Source organism: Eublepharis macularius, chromosome 19 (assembly GCF_028583425.1).
Source record: "Eublepharis macularius isolate TG4126 chromosome 19, MPM_Emac_v1.0, whole genome shotgun sequence".
NCBI lineage: Eukaryota > Metazoa > Chordata > Lepidosauria > Squamata > Eublepharidae > Eublepharis > Eublepharis macularius.
Genome location: NC_072808.1, coordinates 24,750,722 through 24,770,054, shown reverse-complemented (window position 1 = coordinate 24,770,054; position 19,333 = coordinate 24,750,722). Strand labels below are relative to the sequence as shown.

The 19,333-nt window shown below is 47.7% G+C and overlaps 1 protein-coding gene across 1 annotated transcript in view; it reads left to right on the top strand.

Annotated features, from left to right (window-relative positions):
- Positions 1–19,333, top strand: part of CACNA1F (calcium voltage-gated channel subunit alpha1 F) — a 78,752-nt gene that overhangs the window by 5,809 nt on the left and 53,610 nt on the right. Inside the window, exons 5-13 of the mRNA XM_055003278.1 lie at positions 158–300; positions 2,912–3,064; positions 4,316–4,512; positions 4,625–4,728; positions 10,086–10,252; positions 11,458–11,538; positions 13,161–13,251; positions 18,476–18,502; positions 18,825–18,985. Coding sequence (XP_054859253.1) covers positions 158–300; positions 2,912–3,064; positions 4,316–4,512; positions 4,625–4,728; positions 10,086–10,252; positions 11,458–11,538; positions 13,161–13,251; positions 18,476–18,502; positions 18,825–18,985 — 1,124 coding nt within the window. The remainder of the gene's footprint in view (positions 1–157; positions 301–2,911; positions 3,065–4,315; positions 4,513–4,624; positions 4,729–10,085; positions 10,253–11,457; positions 11,539–13,160; positions 13,252–18,475; positions 18,503–18,824; positions 18,986–19,333) is intronic.

Below are 19,333 nucleotides of genomic sequence, written 5' to 3'. Positions count from 1 at the left end.
TCCCATTTTTCCAAGGGAGACCTGACCAACGCTTTGAGAGTTGGGGTAATGGCCGCAGGTTCAGCAGCCCGTTAGTTCTCTTCTCCTTGGACTGGGGTAGATATCAGACTTCTTGGGAGGAATGCTAGCCTACGCTCATCCTCTGATTTCCCCACAGGCTCTTCAGTGTGATCTTGGAACAATTTTCCCACAAGCCTGGGGATGCGCATCATATGAGTGGGAAGCCTGGTGGATTTGATGTCAAGGCTCTGAGAGCCTTCCGTGTTCTGCGACCTCTGCGCCTCGTATCTGGTGTCCCTAGTAAGCTTCTCTGTCTTTAAAAAAAATACATGCATGGTCATGCATGCATGGCTTTCTTTGAAGGGAAGGCTACATATCACCGCTGTTATTTTTGAACTATATTTTGCCAAACCAAGAACGCTAGGATGAATATTCTGTAGTTTGGGTTCGGACGCCATGAGATGTCATTCCTTTGTTTTGCAAAGGGCAAACTTGAGTCATTGTATTCTGAAAACTGGGCCTCTTTTTTTTCTCCCTGTGTGTGTAAAGGGGCTTCAGGTTGCAGCCGATTTACGGCAACCCTGTCGAGTTTTCAAGACAAGAAATGATCAGAGCTGGTTTGCCATTTCCTGTCTCCATGTAGCAACCCTAGACCTCCTTGGTAGTCTCCTATCCAAGTATTAACCAGGGCTAGCCCCTGTTTAGCTTCCAAGATATGATGAGATTGGGCTAGGCTGGGCCATCCAGGTCAGATTTTTTTTTCTATACAGGGTCATGGTGAAGTAATGTACACTAATAGGAACTGAGCAGGCTGGGACTAACCAGGGAAGAAATTGTGGGATCACGGTGGATAGCTCAGTGGAAAATGTCGACTTGGTGGTAGTCATGCAAAAGACAAATCCTGTGCTAGAGAGCTAGCAACTGAAAATCAGCCAGTCTCATAATGCCGTCATATAAATCTATGGTGCAGTTGTATTTTGGATACTGTGTCCTGTCTGGCCATCTCATCTCAAAGAGAATAGTGTAGAACTAAAAAACTGCTGGAAAAGGCAATAAAAATGTTTAACGTATTAGAGCGCCTTCCATATAAAAAAAGATTAATGTTTTGGCCTTCATAATGTAGAAATAAAACACCTAAGGGGACACAGTCTTTCTAAATTCTCCATAGGCGATGGAAGGATGGGTTAATTCTCCCACTTGCTCTGAGCAAAGCTGATCAGACTGAATTGTGGGCTATCACCTGCCATGGAAGAAGCCCATTCTACTAGTGAGTGGATAGGGTCACTCCCCCCCTCCCCTTCTCATAACAGTGAAGGTCATCCAGTGCGGTTGATTGCAGTAGACTGAGAATGGACAAAAGGATGGACTTCTTCACGCATAATTTAATTTGCTGATGGCATTCACTGCCAGAAGATGGTGATGATAAAGGTCACTGGCTTAGATGCCTACAAACTGGATGAGACAAATTATGGAGGATATGTCCATCAATGACTATTGATCCAGAGGAGTAAGCGATGTTAGTCTGTAGTAGCAAAATAGAAAAGAGTCCAGTAGCACCTTTAAGACTAACCAACTTTACTGTAGCATAAGCTTATGCTTAAGCTTATGCTACAATAAAGTTGGTTAGTCTTAAAGGTGCTACTGGACTCTTTTCTATCAATGACTATTAGTTATCATGGCTAACTGGAACCAGGTTCAGGGGTAGCATGCCTGTGCATGCTAGTTGCTGGGATGCAAACAACAGAGGAGAAAACTGATGTTTCTCTGCCCTGCGAGGGCACTGGACAGGAAGTACGCTTTGATTCAGCAGGGATGTGGTAAGAATGCTTCATCCCAAGCACTGGCCATGATTTTGCCTGACACCACACAACCCCACTTTAAGAGGGCTTTTAGGGGTCTGCAGAACTGCGGTCTATGCTCATGGTATTTATTTATCTGTGTGCATTTTATGCCACCCTTTCTCCCATGAGCATTGGGAAGTGTATATCATTTCCCCCTCCTCCATGTTATCCTGACAACGGGCAAGGCAGGCAGAGAGAGACTGTCCAAGGTCATCCCGCTTCGTGGCATATTGGGAGTTTGAACATGGGTCTTCCAGATCTTATTTGGACACTACACCACACTAGTTTTAGACATGGTCAGTTCATCACCACATGGCTGGCATCTGCTGTGTGTGTTCTGTGGTTCTGCAGTCATGTGGGGGAAAGTGCAGAATGCGGTATTTTCAGCCTGTTACTCTGATATAATTCCAGCAGAGTAGCTGTGTTAGTCTGTTGCAGCAAAAATAAACAGAAAAGTCTTGTGGCTCCTTCAAGATTCACAAAATGTCTGTTCCAGCCTAAGTTTTCACGGACTATTTTGACAAAGGCAGGTTTCTAGGCAGATATAAATTGCAGCACAGACACCGCTGTGTGTCACGGCAGGTTGTGTCACAGGTCTACAGGTTGATCTTTGAGCAGGCGCATTCCAGGATGCATAACGTCACACTGTTGGCCACATTGCTTTGCTGCATGGCACATCATTCCATATTGTACCTTGCTTGCCTGTTACTGCACGTGCGCTGTGCCGGCCGCATCCTGGTACTGTTTTGCATCATGCACCATGTGCACTGCACAGCACACAGCCACATCCACTGTACTCTGCACCATTTTACTGTTGCGCCTCACTTTGTGCCAGTTTCGAATAGGTTGTGGCCTGGGACTGGTTCCTGCTGCATTTGACCCAGCGTCGGATTGTCTTCGGCACCAGGCTCCCCCAAAAGAGGTGCGAGAGAGAGAGACGGTTTCTGGCTGCGCTCTGCCCTGGAGGCACCTGGCTCTCCCCCCGAGGCCATTCACAAGGAGGCCGTGCCCCTGGGGCCAGTCGAGGTCACGCCGCGTGTTGAACGATCGCTCCCCTTCTTTCCCACCAGGCCTGCACATTGTCTTGAACTCCATCATGAAAGCCATGGTGCCCCTCTTGCACATTGCCCTGTTGGTTCTTTTTGTCATCATCATCTACGCCATCATCGGCTTGGAGCTGTTCATCGGGCGCATGCACAAGACCTGCTTCATCATTGGCTCAGGTACCACGGCCAGAGGGCGGGAAGGAGATGCTGGCTTTCTGCTTCCCAAAATAAAAACTGGGCAGTGGGACCAATGCCACCATATAGGCACGTGTGGGTGGGTGTGTTGCTGGGAACAACTCTGCGCCTTCCTTGCAGAAAAGGGAATAGACCTAGACCTACGGGGGCCGCCTCCCTCCCTGTGCCCCCCCCACGGCAGCTTCGGTCATCTGAACAGGGTCTCCTGCAGGGGCCGGGCTGCACACAGGTGAAGTCAGCAGCAGCCTGTACACGGGCTTTCTCTGTGGTGGCCCCTGCCCTGTGGAACGGCCTGCCTGAGGAAGTCAGAAGAGCCCCCCCTCTCCTGGCTTTTCGTAAACGATGCAAAACTGAACTATTCAAAAAGGCCTTTTACTCAAATGGGAGGGCTGTATTGTAGAGAAGGGGTCTCAGGCGCTTCGCTAATGAGTTAGGGACCATAGACTTGATCACTATATTGCCTTACGTATTATCTGCTGCTTTAAATATGTATTCCTATGTACCACCAGTGCTCCATGTTGTCTAATGTTAGTCCTAGAATTGATTATGTTCTGCTTCAGTATTTTTTCTACTCTGCATTGGATTCTTGCTAATACTATGTCTTTTAAACTTGTATCTATTTACCCTATGGTATTGTTTATGAAATTGTCCTTGATACTGTATTGAAATGTACTTGAGACTGATTGTACTAATCTCACACTGTGTAATCCGCCTTGAGTCTCAGTGAGAAAGGCGGACTATAAATGACATACATACATACATACATACATACATACATACATACATATGGGTGGGGTGGGGCTGTGGCTTGGTGGCAGAGCATCTGCTTGCCACGTAGAAAGTCTCAGGTTCAATCCTCAGCATCTACAGCTAAAAGGACGGGTAGCAGGTGATGTCTGCAAGGACAGAACATTGCCCATACATTTTTTTTAGCCCTCTTGCTGTGTGTAGTATTATACAAAATGCCTGGGTTTTTTTTACAGATCTGAAAAGTGTCATTTTTTGTGTGCTTTTTGGAATGCCCCACCCCCGTTGCCACAAACAGAGAGCACTTTCTGAAAGCCAGTGTTCATGGAAGCTGGCTGCATAGCTGGGCACGACAGATTTCTTTCTTTCCCTCGTTCTCTTTCTCCCCCCCCCTCTTTTATATCTCTTTTATATTAAAGCCATTTACAAAATCTTGCCCCCCTTCCTCAGGTTTGCCACCAATATCCAAGTCTTTTACTCTTGCAGAACTGGAAGCTGAGGAGGACCCCTCCCCTTGTGCCTTTTCTGGTCATGGTCGGGAATGCACAGTGAACAACAGCGAGTGCCGTGGCAAGTGGGAAGGGCCAAATGGTGGCATCACCAACTTTGATAACTTCTTCTTTGCCATGCTGACTGTCTTCCAGTGCATCACCATGGAAGGTTGGACTGATGTGCTCTATTGGGTGAGCTGGCATACCCTCATGGTTGTGGGGGCAAGAGAACAGACTTGCTGGCATCTTCCCAAAGCAATAGCCAAATGGCACTCCCTGACTCTTCCCCCTCTCTCTGCCCCAGATGCAGGACGCAATGGGTCATGAGCTGCCGTGGCTTTACTTTGTCAGCCTTGTCATCTTTGGCTCCTTCTTCGTGCTCAACCTGGTTTTGGGTGTGCTGAGTGGGTAAGTTCAATATGGGCCGTGCATGATTTATGAAACAGCACCCTAGTGTATTTAAAGGGCACAAGAGCTAGCATCCAGTTGCAACCAGCATGCACCCTCTGCTAGCATCTTCACCTTAGGAAAATGTGAGAAATACACATTACACGGGTACTGTGTGATGTCAGCCATTGTGATAACGTAACTCAAATTCCATATTAAAGAGATGAAAGATTCTACAACATGAATAAAGTATGCAATTCAAAGTTTTCACATTTGTGCTTGTCCAACTTTTGCTTATCCTGTGTGGGAAGAGCAAAAAACTTGGCTGAGCACTGAAACTACCTCTGTCTTCTGAGACTGCAGCAGGCACGGTACATACAATTTCATTTACCATTGAAGAGGCTAGAAAGTTGCTTTTTCTTTTGAAAGCAAAGTTTGTCAGGAAGCTGAACTACCGTCCCCGTATCTCAATATGTATTTTCCCTGCACTTGGATAGAGTCAGGGAATCCATCTTAATCTTGGTCTACAATAATCCCAAGACTGCAAATAACAGTAAAAATGTGTATGTGTGATGAGCGTCATCACCGGCACAAGTGTTCTGTGCAGTACATTTTGTGTCTTCACTGTGCTTCACGTACATTATCTCAGGAATTTTTAGAATGTAGCTCTCTGGTGCGGCTCTTCTTGAGGAAAGTTCAGAAACTTCAACCAGGTCAGAATACAGCAGTAAGATTATTAGCTGATGTGAACTATAGACAGTAGGTAACACCAGGGCTTAAAAATCTGCACTAACTGCCTATTTATTTTCTGTCTCCACTCAAGACGCTGGTTTTCACTTACAAAGCCTTGCATGGATTAGGGCCAGAGAGCTTAAAGGATTGCTTACTGCCATGTAGTTCTGCCTGGGCGCAATATTCATCATCAGTGCTAGAGTACATTTGTTTACTTCATTTATAACGAAAGAAGCTTACATTGTTTTCTCCTCCTACATTTTATTCTCACAACAACCCTGTGAGGTAGGTTAAGCTGAGAGTATGTGACTGGCCCAAGGTCACCCAGTGAGCTTGCATGGCAGAGTGGGGATTCAAACCTGGGTCTTCCAGATCCTAGTCCAATATCCTAACCACTATACCATGCTGCCTCTCTATTTGCCCATGAGATAACATGTAACCCACACACACACACACACACACACACACACACACACACACACACACACACACACACACACACACACACACACACACACACACACACACACACACACACACAAGGTTTGCAAGAAAAGCCAGTCATGGAAACATGAGAGACACCCAGAATTTGCCCAGGATTGCATGCTGAATAACATTCCTTTGGGATGTCTTGATGGGTGGGTTTCGCTTAAGTATGGAGCCCCATTGCCATATTAAGGGATGGGAAGGAATTACAGGTCAGAGATGGGAAGCCTTTTGAGGGGATATTTCGTTTTCCTTGAAGCATGTGATTTGGCAGGTGTGATTGTGTCATCTGAAACCGTTATGACAGATATTAAACAAAGCACATCCCAGAACATTAAAAAAGACAAATCCATGCCCAAGAGCTGATAATCTATGTAAAAGTGAGCTACAAGAGGGAAGTAGATAGAGAGAAGACCCATAGGATGCAGTACAAGGAAGCTTAACTACGGTTTGGTGTGACATATGAATCAACAAACCATGGTTTGTGGTTGGCTCTCAAATCAGAATCAGAAATTTGTGCTGTTGTTTGGTGACTGCCCTGTGCCCTCCTTACCCCCTTTTTGCTTCCTTCCCATCTGTTCTCCTTAACCATTGGGTGAGTGGGAGGTTTGGTGAACTGCTGCCAGCAGCCTCGCATTTTAGGGTCTTCCTTTGTTCAAGAGGGGCCCAGGTTATCCCGCGTCACCTGTGACTTCCCCCGGCAGCATCCTTTTGGTTGCAAGGGGGAGCTGCCTGGATCTAAGACGGACAAAGATTTTCTTTAAAAGATTGCAGTAAACATAGAAAAAGCCAAAAGGTATCAGGATCTGCTTCTCATGAAAAGAAAGGAATCCCAAATATGAAGGTTGGGCCAAAAAGCAAATAAAGAGATCAGCACTTGGCAGGTCTGAGGGAGCTAGCCAACGGTTCATTAATATACCAAACTGAACTTATCCCTTAATCCCTAACGAAAAGGTTCCCTAATGCACCTGAACTGAACTTATCCCTTAATATACTTACATGCCCTTCCTTAGTCCTGTGGAACAGGCTGGCATGGCCTATGCTTTCTCAGCATGAGGGCACACAGCCTACCAGTGGCAGCCTCCGTCCTGCTAACCAGTCCTGGGGAAATGCACTCAGAGTTCCCCCAGATCACTGCCCCTTTTCTCATGATTGGAATGGTCACCATTTTCCAGGGCCAGTTGTGAGTCCTGAATGTCTGCAAAGCTTGAGGTTAGGAAGAGAGGACTAGTCCCTCCCCTTCAATGGAAAAAATCCTCCGTTAAGGGAATACAAAAAAGAACACTCTGATCACCCTAGAAAGGCCACAGGACCAGAAAACCCAACAAAACGGGATATTATGAGGAAAGCATGGGGCCTCTAGGCCCACTGTCCATTAGAATAGGGTATTTTGATATGGTGTATCAATGGCCAGTAGGGTTGCCAGAAGTGGATAGGGAAGGCTCTAGTGTCCTTCAGGGGAGATACCAGCGAATCCCCTTTTCAGAAAGACACTGCTTGTGTGGCGCCAACCGCCCAGATACTATCCAGCATATAACGTTGGAATGCCATTTTTATGATAAGTTACGAAGAATGTTGTTTGAGAGGTTGCCAATATATATTGAATGCCAGAACAATTTATCCTTTTGTCATTTTCTGTTGAAGGATAATGATACAGTGATTTCTAGAGTGGTTGTGGAGTTTTTAGTGGGTGTGCTTAAGATTCATATAAGCTTTGTATAAATATATTGTCTTCTAATATTTTATGTAATTTTATACTGACTTGTTTGCTGTCTTAAATTCTTGTATGCCATTAAGGGTGATTGATTGATTGATTGATCGATCGATCGGATGAGGAAGGCTGTTGATGGGGATGTGGTGGGGGGTTGCTGCTACATCAGCTACAGCATCATGTCACTTCTGGTAAAAAAAGTGGAAGTGATACAGGTAGCTCTAGGAATTGCTGGAAACTCTATGGTTTTACCATAGAGTTTCTGGTGATTCCTAGAGCTATCCTGTGTCAGTTCTGCTGTTTTACTGGAAGTAATGTGATATCACATGCAACAGTGTGGGACTTTAAAACCTTTTCCTCTTGCTACCACTTTGAGCAGGAGTGGGCAATGGGAGTAGGGGGTTCAGGATCCTCTGCCCCCACCACAGGGGCAGTCTTTTTTGGAAGCCATGTCCAACATATTAGATGTTGCCTCTCTGGAGAACTTATGCAACCCTTTGTGATATGGCCCCAGGCCAAGGCTGGAAACTGCCAGGAAATGGGAAGAAGGAGCAGGACTACCAATTCTGGCATCTTTGATGTTGCAAAATCACTTCCAGCGCAATCTTTGCTATCATAAGTTCATAAAACCATAGAGTTTTGGATGAATGTTAGACTATTTTCCCAAGGCATTTCCATTGGTTTATGCTGGAAGTGATATTGTGATGCCAAGGGGGATGCCACACGCAGCCCACTGGCCTGATGAACAGCAGCAGAGAACAGGGGGACCATCTGGGGAGTCTTCCACTATAGCGGGAGACCTGACCACCTCTCCTGCTTTGTGTCTTGTGCAGCAGGACAAGCCCGAGACTCGGAGGGATGCCATTCACGTCCGGTGCCACCCATGGCCTGGAGCAAGCCAAGCCCAGGTGGTGCATTGAGCCCGTCCTCTTTGCACCACCCAAGTAGTCGCTCAGTGGCTTGGCTAGAGAATTGTCCCTAGCCTGGGAGAAGTCTTTGCCTGTAGGTTGCGAAACCTGGGAGGAGGCAGTGTGGAGAGGAAAGCAGGTGTGCAGCCCTGCCTAAGACAGAGCCTGTACCTGACAAAACCACCCGCAAATGAATAAATATACACACTTCTAATAATATTATCACAATATCTTAAGATCTTTAAAGTGCTTCATGCTACAAATGTACAAAGAATCAATACTCAAATAAACAACGTTCCTGCAAGGAAGGCCCTAGGGTATCATGAGTCCTTCACTGCTGTGTTTTCTTGCCTGAAGAGCTCAAGCCCAAGGTCGGGATCCCAGGAGGACGTGGTACAACAGCCAAATGGAAAAGACCTGTTGAATCTTTTTCACTTTTTCTTCTTTTATATTCTTTTATATATTCTTCTTATATATTCATGACCATTCGGTTTGTGCATTGAATTTCTGCACATGAATGCTTGTGGTTCAGTCATAGAGTTTCAAGACTGCTGTGGTGATACAAGAGCGGCTCCTGATGAAGATTGTGCATCCTGAAACAGGCTGAGTGATAAAGCCGGCAGCTTGTAGAGCCGAGCCAGGGGAGCCCCGGCTGGGCCTTTCCCTTTTGTCTTCTTGACTCAACCTGTAAAGAAAAAAGAGAGCAGATTTAAGAATGTTAATTTCAAGTCAGCCGCTGTGCCACGTTTACTTGTGAGTCGAGTGAGGGGAGCCCTGCTCTGGGGCCTTTTTCCTCCTATTTTCTTGATTTTCACCTGGAATATAAAAGAAGAAAAAGTGAAAAAGATTCAACAGGTCTTTTCCATTTGGCTGTTGTACCACGTCCTCCTGGGATCCCGACCTTGGGCTTGAGCTCTTCAAGCAAGAAAACACGGCAGTGAAGGACTCATGATACCCTAGGGGCTTCCTTGCAGGAACGTTGTTTATTTGAGTATTGATTCTTTGTACATTTGTAGCATGAAGCACTTTAAAGATCTTAAGATATTGTGATAATATTATTAGAAGTGTGTATATTTATTCATTTGCGGGTGGTTTTGTCAGGTACATGGTCTTTTGCACCTTGCGTTTGCCTTTGGTTGTTTGCGGTAAGACAGAGCCTGGGCTGTCTTAGGCATGGCTGTCTGTTTGCTGTGGCCTGATTTATATGAATAAATGTATTAATTTAATTTTAATTTAATTTATTACATTTATATTCCGCCCTCCCTGCTTTCATGGGCTGAGTTGCTGGTATGTGCCTGATCCTGACTTAGGAATTTTATGCGTGGTTGAGTGTAGCCAGTATATAATAACCTTACGGTCTATTCAAACCTCTTTTGATTCCACTCTGTGTGTGCCTTCAACCCTCTAGCTGTGCTAGACACATACTACCAGCCGCATCAAAGGCTGTGTTGCCAGCAGGTGTGCTTTGGATCTGAGGAAGTTTTTCAACGATCTGCTGACTAGTGGTGTGCGTGGCTAATCTGACCCATCCCTTCCCACAGAGAATTCTCCAAGGAGCGAGAGAAGGCAAAAGCCCGGGGCGACTTCCAAAAGCTACGGGAGAAGCAGCAAATGGAGGAAGATCTGAAAGGCTACCTGGATTGGATCACGCAGGCCGAAGACATTGAGCCTGATGAGGAAGGGGATGAGATAGACGACAAACACACCCGTAAGGGCTCCCATTGTAGCCCTTCCCTGCTCACACACACAGCCCGCCCTGCTCTACCAAAGAATGATGCTCTGCTGCTGCGCCTGGGCATGGTGCAGTCGCTGCCCTGGATGCTGCCATCTGGGCCTTGTGGCAGCTCCGGGTGAGGAGATTAGAGAGGAATCCATCCAAGCTGTGGCAATGCAAGATTAGCAGGAATGGCTAGCAAATTGCCAGCTTGTGATGGGTTCTTGCTGGGGGTGAAAAAGAGAGGGGAGTGTCAGAGATTGTATTCAAGCTGAGGCAAGCAGAGGAACCCCAACAGTTGGGAATGTGTGGGGTGTGCCAAGTGGGAGGTAGGAACAGAGCAGCTGGGCAGAACAGGCAAGGCAGATTGATCCTCTGCTGTGTCTTTTCCTCAGCATTTCTGTCATTTCTCTTTCTCTCCTTCCCCTCTTCTCGCCTTCTGGTGGTTCAGAGAGATGGAGGTTGTGTTCTTCCCCCTGGCCATGCCCAGAACCGGCCAATTAGTGGCAGCGTTTCGCTTGCCTGTGCCCTTCCCCATAGCTCTGATCTGTGGCGGGAGAAAAGGGCACGACGCTCCAAGGGGACCACCTTGGGAACCGAGATAATTAGATGGTTTGGTTCTTGTCTTCCACTTGGGGGTCTCTCAGCTGGTGGTGATATCAGCTAAGGCAGGAATGACAAATAGATGTTTATAAGTGAATATTGTCTTTCCTGTTCAAGCCGCTGGTCTGTTTTCCCTCCTTGATCTGCTTATTCATCTGCTTATTTACTTTGTTTATACCCCTCCTTTCTTTGCAATCGGGCCTTAAAGTGGCTCTTTTCTCCATCGTACCCTCACAACAACCCTGTGAGGCAGGTTAGGTTGAGAGAGTGGCTGACTGGCCCACATTCTTCCGTGGCAGCATAGGGATTTGAACCCGGGTCTCCCAGATCCTAGTCCAACACTCAAACCACTATACCACATAACCCATCTCTGTCTCAGGAACGGAGACTGATTTGGGAGAATCAACATGAAAGCTAACAAACAAATAGGAACTTTGATGCTGAGAATTTAATCCTTCCCCTTTTCTCAGGCATCTTTGTTATGTAACTCATACTGTTTTTTCTCTCCATCCATTTACACTTACCCATCCCCCACCCCCTGTTATCCCTCCTCCCCTCCATTTATCCTCCCATCCATCGTACCTCCCTTATGGAAGGCATGACTGTCGCAGATTTGACGGGGAAGAAGAAAGGCAAGAAATGGTTCAAACACAACAACCACTCCATCGACAGTCACAGTAATTTCCTCATATTCCTCTTTTCTCTTTTCCTTGTTTGAGGTCTAAGCAGCAGAAGACATTCTAAAGATACCACATGTTTCCATTCTATACCCCACCTATGCTTCACCCAGAGTTTATGACGACGTAGTTGATCTCAAAACTTTTTTATTTTAGGCTATTGTTCTTTATTCTTTGTGAACCACCAGATTTTCTTCTTCTTTATGACCATCATGTAGGTAATCCCTTGACTAACTCCATTTCACTCTGAAATGCTATTCTCTCCACTTGACCCCATTCCCTACGATATACCCTCCCTCTAAATATCATTAGAACATCCCTGCTGGCCTAGACCAGCCTCTTGTTTCACACGGAGGCCAACCAGTTGTCCTGGAGGCCTAACGCACAGAGCATAGAGAGGCCAACGCCTTCCTCTCATCTTGCCTCTTGGTACCAGGATCCAGAGCTTTGCTGCCTCTGAACGTAGAGGTTCCCTTTATTCCCCATGGTCATAGATGCAGAGAAGTTAGCCGTGTTAGTCTGTGGTAGCAAAATCAAAAAGAGTCCAGTAGCACCTTTAAGACTAACCAATTTTATTTTAGCATAAGCTTTCGAGAATCACGTTCTCTTCGTCAGATGCCTGGTACAGAGACTGGTCAAATACAGAAGAGGAGGAGAGAGAAGAGGCAATTAGGGGGGGAGGGGGAGGGAGCAATCAAAACATTCCTTTGCTAGTATATGTAAACATCTCCTTTTGGTGTGTGTATCAGTTGGCTTCAAAGGAGTTTGCCCTGTTAGTTTGTAGAAGCCAAACAGCTAGACCATCCAATTTCAATGCAGTATGGGCCTTCGGTAACCACAGCTCTCCCTGCCAGATGCATCTGACAAAGAGATCTGTGGTTCCCGAAAGCCCACGCCAGGTACCACTGAGCTCCCCCAGACCCCACCTCTGTAAAGGAAATCTGTTACCTGTGGTAATGTGATAACCATTCATAGTCCCTATTCAGTCCCAGCTTGACAGAGTCAAATTTGCATATGAATTCCAGTTCAGCAGCCTCCCGTTGGATTTTGTTTTTGAAAGGTTTCTGTTGAACTACAGTGACCTTTAAGTCTTTGATGGAATGTCCTGGTAGATCGAACTGTTCTCCCACTGGTTTCTGGATGTTGCCATTTTTAATGTCAGATTTGTGTCCATGGCTAGCAGCCACAATAGACCTCTCCTTCGTGAATCAGTGGCCATTACTGTGGGTCACTCTAGACGTGACTTCCTTCACGAATTCTTCATGGCCAACCCAGCTTTGAGGAATGGCTTGCATAAGCAATAAGAGAGCTCAAGGGGGCTCGGAAAGCTGCGGCTGGGCAAAGGAGAGCTCCTGCTTTTCTCCCAAGCCTTTCCTCCCCTACAAAAACAGTGTGCCGGGGGTGGTGGCATTTCCCCCCCCCCCGTTCTGCTGCCTCATGTGTACGAAATGCCTCCACGTGGAGCAGACGATTTCCTGTCTCTTGAATGAAATGGGCACTTGCAACAGGCTTGGCTGTAGAATTTAACCCTATAAAGCAATTTGAGCTCATGTAAATGGGGCCCCATGTCTCTGAGCGGGAAGCTCGGTGGAAGGAAGCCTCACTTGTTTTTCTTTCCCCAGCCAGTCTGCCTGCCAGCGAAACCACATCTGTGAATACAGAGAATGTCGGGGATGAAGACCATCATCAGAACCGCTGCTGTGAAATGTGCTTGTGAGTCTGTCTGGCCACAGGGATGAGGGTGGGGAGAGACAATGGGCCGGTGCAAAATGTTGTGTGCTCTGGGGGTGTATCAGGCCGACTCTCGTAAGGAGGCAATTCCAGTCCTCTCCCTTTGCGGCCGCAGCACATTGTGCGCATGCAGAAGGTCCACGTTCAGCCTCTGGCCCTTCCAGTGTAGTGAATCGTGAGCTGTTGGGCTGGGAAATACCTTTGTGTGAGATATGGGGAGTGGCTAACAATCGGGCTAGATAGACCAGTGGTCTGGTTTGGTAACTTCTTCTGCTCCAGAGAGGATTTTTCTGCTGCTGAAAATGTGATAAAGGATCAGAAGGTTTCTCTACATTATAAGTATTGAAGATTTCTAAATTTTATTATGTCAGGGCCCTTCTAGCTTGGCGAGGAAGAATTAGTTGCCGGGATTGGTCTAAGATATGTTCATTCTTCAGGCCAAAAATCCAAATGGTTCCCACTCCTTAGTATGATCGATCCACAAGCCCTTCTTAGCTGCTTCCATTCATCATAACTGGCATTTGTGCAGAAAAACGTTCTAGCAAATGGTGCTCAGCGGCTCAGATCTGTCCATATCTCATTTTGCCACCCTTGGTGGAACTCAGCTGTGCTTCCAGATGCCACTGCCTCACCTGTTGGAAAGGTCACTTCTGGCTCTTTTGCACCTGAGGGTGGGGCTGGCAGAGGAAGGCAGAGCCTGGCACGGGGAGGGGTCAACTCCACCATTTCTCTCTCTGCATTCTAGAAGGGATTGGCAGAACAAAGCCTGCGGGCGGGGCAGTGGGAGCAAGAGCCAAGACTGCTCAAGCCCCATCTGATCTGGATCATTCCCTTGTCTGTCACCCTCTGGATACTGGCCCCCCATGGGACATTCTGCCATCCACAGCTGAATTATATTGTTATGTAAGAGTCTCTGGACTCCAGCCTAACCCATAAAACTGAGCAGCAGCAACATAAATTTAGAAGGGAATTCTTGAACATATGTAATTCTTGCTCTTTTTTTTTTTGCCCTAAATCTTCAAGGAAAGTATTCTTTTTTTTCCTAAAGGCCATACCAGGCACAATACTATGAAGACATGTTACCACACATATGGACTCTCTAATTGGGTTTGGAACACCCACCCAGAACCATAACCTTTCCTTTCCCTGCACCTTAGTCAGGGGCGGTGCAAGGGTTTGCGGCACTTGCAGCCGGCCGGCCGGCCGGGCACCCCCCCTGCGTGCACGCAAGCGCGCGCGCACCGGGTTGTGTGATGACATCACGTGTGACGTCATCATGGGAGTGCTCGCTGCTGCTGGCCCGATCGCTGCAGCGGGTGGCCTCCAAGCTCTCCTGCTCGGTAGCCTGCGCCGCCACAGATGCCTGCCCGCAGCGCCTGCGCCCGGCCGGGGGCTTGTGCTGGTGGCGGCGGCGGCGCGGGGCGGGAGGGATAGGAGGCTGCTGCTTTGTGACGCGCGCTTCCGCCCCCCGCGCCTCCTCCGGCACTCCCTCCAGCACCCCGCGCCTGAGGCCACCACCTACCTGGCCTCAATGGGCGTGCCGGCCCTGACCTTAGTAGCCTACAAGCCATATGTCATATGGTTGTACTGTCAAGTATTTTATAAGTAATTTATAACTCCATAGATAAATATGGCTGAATTATATGTACATTTTTTTTATCTTGCCTGATAGCAAAATCTTTAGTTTCTGCTGTTCAGAAATACGCTGTAGACATTCAGTCCAGGAAGTAATATATTGATTACGAAGTAAACTGTATCATGGGCAACTAAAAAGAATGAATCACCTTACAATGAATACAGCAGTGCTTCTCAGGGGGAGTTCTACTAAAAAGGCCCTTCACCTTGGTGGAAGGTAAAGTGTTGCATCCTGGGCTTTTTTTCAGCGGGAACGGAGAGTTCCGGAACCTCTTGAAAATGGTCACATGGCTAGTGGCCCCGCCCCCTGATCTCCTGACAGAGGGGAGTTGAGATTGCCCTCTGCGTGCGGAGGGCCATCTCAACTCCCCTCTGTCTGGAGATCAGGGGGCGGGGCCACCAGCCATGTGACCATTTTCTCCGAGGGCAACCCAATGAGTTCCACCACCTCTTTCCCCAGAAAAAAAGCCCTGGTTGCATCTGAGTAGCATAAAAGAATGTTGATATTTTGTAACAGTTAAATATTTATTTATTTAATTCAATTTATATTCCACCCTCCCCACAACAGCAGGCTTAGGGCGGATTACATACAATATAATACATTAAAATATATATACTTTGAAATACAGATAAAACCACATAAATATTTAAAACAGTATAGCAGCCCTTCTCGAGAAAATCCACCACCCAATCATCTCCACAGATGTTTAACAGAAGGCTGGCTGGTAGATACATCTGGTAGGGAGGGCACATTTTCCTCTATTAGGCCAGTGGGAAGGCCTTAGCCAGCATCAACCGTATGCCTGGTGGAACAGCTCCATCTTGCAGGCCCGGTGGAAAGATAACAAATCTGGCCAGGCCCTGGTCTCTTTAGACACTGTTCCACCAGGTTGGAGCCAGGACTGAAAAGGCCCTGGTTATGGTTGACGCTAGGTGGGCCTTCCTGGGGCCAGGGATCATTAAAAGCTGTTTATTGCTAGACTGAAGCATCCTCTGGGGCTCATATAGGGAGAGGCAGTCCCGCAGATACATTGGTCTCAGTCCGCATAGGGCTTTATAGGTTAATACCAAAACCTTAAAGAGTCCAGTAGCACCTTTAAGACTAACCAATTTTATTGCAGCAAAAGCTTTCGAGAATCAAGTTCTCTTCGTTGGTACTCCACCGGTAACCAATGCAGCTGGCGCAGTACCGGTGTTATGTGTGCATTAGAAGGCACTCTGATGATGACACGCGCCGCTGCATTTTGGACCAATTGCAACCGCCGGATCAGGTTCAAGGGAAGCCCTGTGTAGAGCGTGTTACAGTAGTCTAGCCGAGAGGTGACCATTGCCTGAACCACTGTAGTTAAGTCGCGGGCTGAGAGATAGGGAGCGAGCTGTCTGGTCTGTCGGAAATGGAAGAAAGAGGACCTGGCCACCATTGCGACCATCTTTAAGGAGGCATCCAGGATCACCCCCAGGCTCCCACCTCTCGGAGCCAGTGTAAGTATGGTCCCATCGAGTGTAGGAATCCAGGGTCCCAAATCCACGCTCCCGCGACCGACGTACAGAATCTCTGTCTTCAAGGGGTCTAATTTCAGCCAACTCTGCCTCAGCCATCCAGCCACGGCTTCAAAAGCATGCTCCAGGACAACTGGGGCCGATCCAGGCCAGCCGTCCATCAACAGATATAGCTGGGTGTCCTCAGCATATTGATGACACCCAAGCCCAAAACTTCACACCGGCTGGGTGAGGGAGCCCATATAGATATTAAACAAGTGAGAAGCTGCCCGCGCCACTCGCCTGCCCGGCTGAGGGGGCATCCAGCTTGCCGGGCGCTCCCTGTCCTGTGGGACAGGCGAATGGCACAGGCGGCTTCTCAGCCCTGCATGCCACTCACTTGCCTAGCAGGACAGGGAGCGCGTGGCAAGTCAGCCACCCCCTCAGCCGGGCAGGTGAATGGCACGGAGACCTGGGAGGCCGCCTGCGCCATTCGCCTGCCCAGGAGGACAGGGAGCGCGCGACAAGCCGGCCACCCCCTCAGCGGGACAGGTGAGTGGCGCAGGTGGCCTCCCAGCTCTCTGTGCCATTCACCTGCCCGGCTGAGGGGGCAGCTGGCTTGCCGTGTGCTCCCTGTCCTCCTGGGCAGGCGAATGGTGCGGGTGGCCGCTCAGCCGCCCGCACTGCCTCCGGTGCGCTCCCGGCAGCTGGCAGCTGTGCCTGGCGCCCCCTCTTTGGCGGCGCTGGGAGCAGACTACCCCCCCTGCCCCCCCTCGATTCGGCCCTGTGATGAATGATTCACAAATCAGAATGCAGCTACAAAAGCATCTCTTGATGTTAATGACAATTTACTGATGGTTAGCAAGATGTGAGTCCACTGGCACCGTAGGGACCAACAAGATTTTCAGAGTGTCAGCTTTCAAGAGTCAGAGCTTCTTTCTCCATGCACATAATGAAGGGACTCTGACTCTTGAAAGCTGACACTCTGAAAATCTTGTTGGTCCCTAAGGTGCCACTGGACTCAAATCCTGCTATTCTACTGCAGACCAACAAGGCTGCCCTCCTAACTATACTGAAGGTTAGGTGATTCTGAAGTGGTATTCACCATAACTTCCTGCATGCTCTTGGGGATCTAAGTTTCACCTGTGAGCCTTCTTGATAATCCCCGGGGCATGCACCCAGGTACAACGTACGGTGTAGTTAGGTCAAAGGGCTGGCCATAATGGATTTCACTTTGCCCTGTCGTACTGTTTCCTCTCACCCCGCTCCTGTACTTAACAGCTTAACATGTAGCTAGGGGAGCTTTCCCTGGCATGGAGATACAGTGATAGGAGAAGCGTCATGTATGCAGCATACCTGTCACGTTTGTATTCTGCATTTTGTACTGGTCAATGCTGTTTGCCAGAATTGTATGCTGTGTACATCTGTGTAGATCATCTGAGAGTGTCTTAACTTCTGATATTAATTGCAGGAGAGCCAGTGGGCCCCTCCATTATCTGTTGAAAATAATGTACTTTCACTTTTTCCAGCAAGCTTCCTTGAGGAAAGCTGCTAGCAGCCAACATTGTAACTTTCCCAGAGACTGGGATATTTTGCTTTGTGCTTCATGTAGTTTAAACTAATCTGTTCCCATGTAACCTTTTTGAGAGTTTCGCGCCAGAATGCCAACAGACCCTGGAGGGCGGGAAGTTTCCTTATAATTAGTAATGCCTTTGTTTGAATTGTCACTTCTGCCAATTGCTACGAACACCTGTACTGTATGGATCTCAGTAAAGCTACTTCAACTGGAACACCTGCATGTTAACTGTGGAGGGCTTGAGGGACCTAACTGCCAGGGATTGACAAGAAGTTTTCCATCTGCTGGATTTCTTCATAAATGTACAGGAGGAAGACTAGTCAAAAACTGGGAATCCTCTTTTAAGTTTGGCGGCATATCTGTGAATTATGAAACAGTGTACATTTGGATAGCATTTCTCTGTGAATAGCTGTCCTCGTACCCCCGATAAGAGCACACAACTTTCCTAGTGGGTAAGAGATCTCTGCAATTGATAGCTTTGTTTGACTTCTTCTTTTTTTGTCTCCTATTTCACAGAGGCAAGCTCTCAAAGACTAAATCTGGGTGAGTAGTACTTCTTCAATCCTGACCTGGATAGACCAGGCAAGCCTGATCTTGGAAGCTAAGCAGGGTTGGCCTTGGTTAATAATTGGATAGGAGCCCTCCAAGGAAGACCAGGGTCACTATGCAGAGGCAGGCAATGGCAAACTGCCTCTGTTTGCCTTGAAAATCTCAGCAGGGGTTGCCGTAAGCCAGCTATGACTTGATGGCGCTTTCCACCATCACTGCCACCACCAGTGCTTCCCATTTGCTGCAAACCTGGCCTGGGAAGCCAGTACTCTGTGGTGTTTTATCAGCAGGCTCTGTTTTCCCCTTTCCACTGCAGCCGCCGACTGCGCCGCATGAACCGCCTCTTCCGGAAAAGATGCCGCCTGGCTGTCAAATCTGTCACTTTCTATTGGATGGTCCTGCTCCTCGTCTTTCTTAACACCCTCACCATTGCCTCTGAGCATTACAACCAGCCCGACTGGCTCACAGAGATTCAAGGTGAGAGTGGGGACTTCGGGAGGCCCAGCAAAGGAGCATCAGCCAGGGGCAGGGGAGGGGCTGGCTGTGACCAGTCATTGCCAGACCACGCACGCATCCGCAGTTTTGAACCCAGTTACAGGTGTCTTCAAATGTCCAGGGTGGGGGAGGGGGGACCAAATGGCTTTTCTCAACTTTCGGAGGTCTCAATCACTACTTACTTGCCTGAGCAGAGATGAACAAGCATCCCTGGCTATATAGCCATTTTGAGAAAATTTGATCTATAGGAATCTTTTTCTTATATCTTTTAAAAATATGTAATAATAATAATAATAGTCATAAATAGCCTATAAGTAATAATCAGTTATA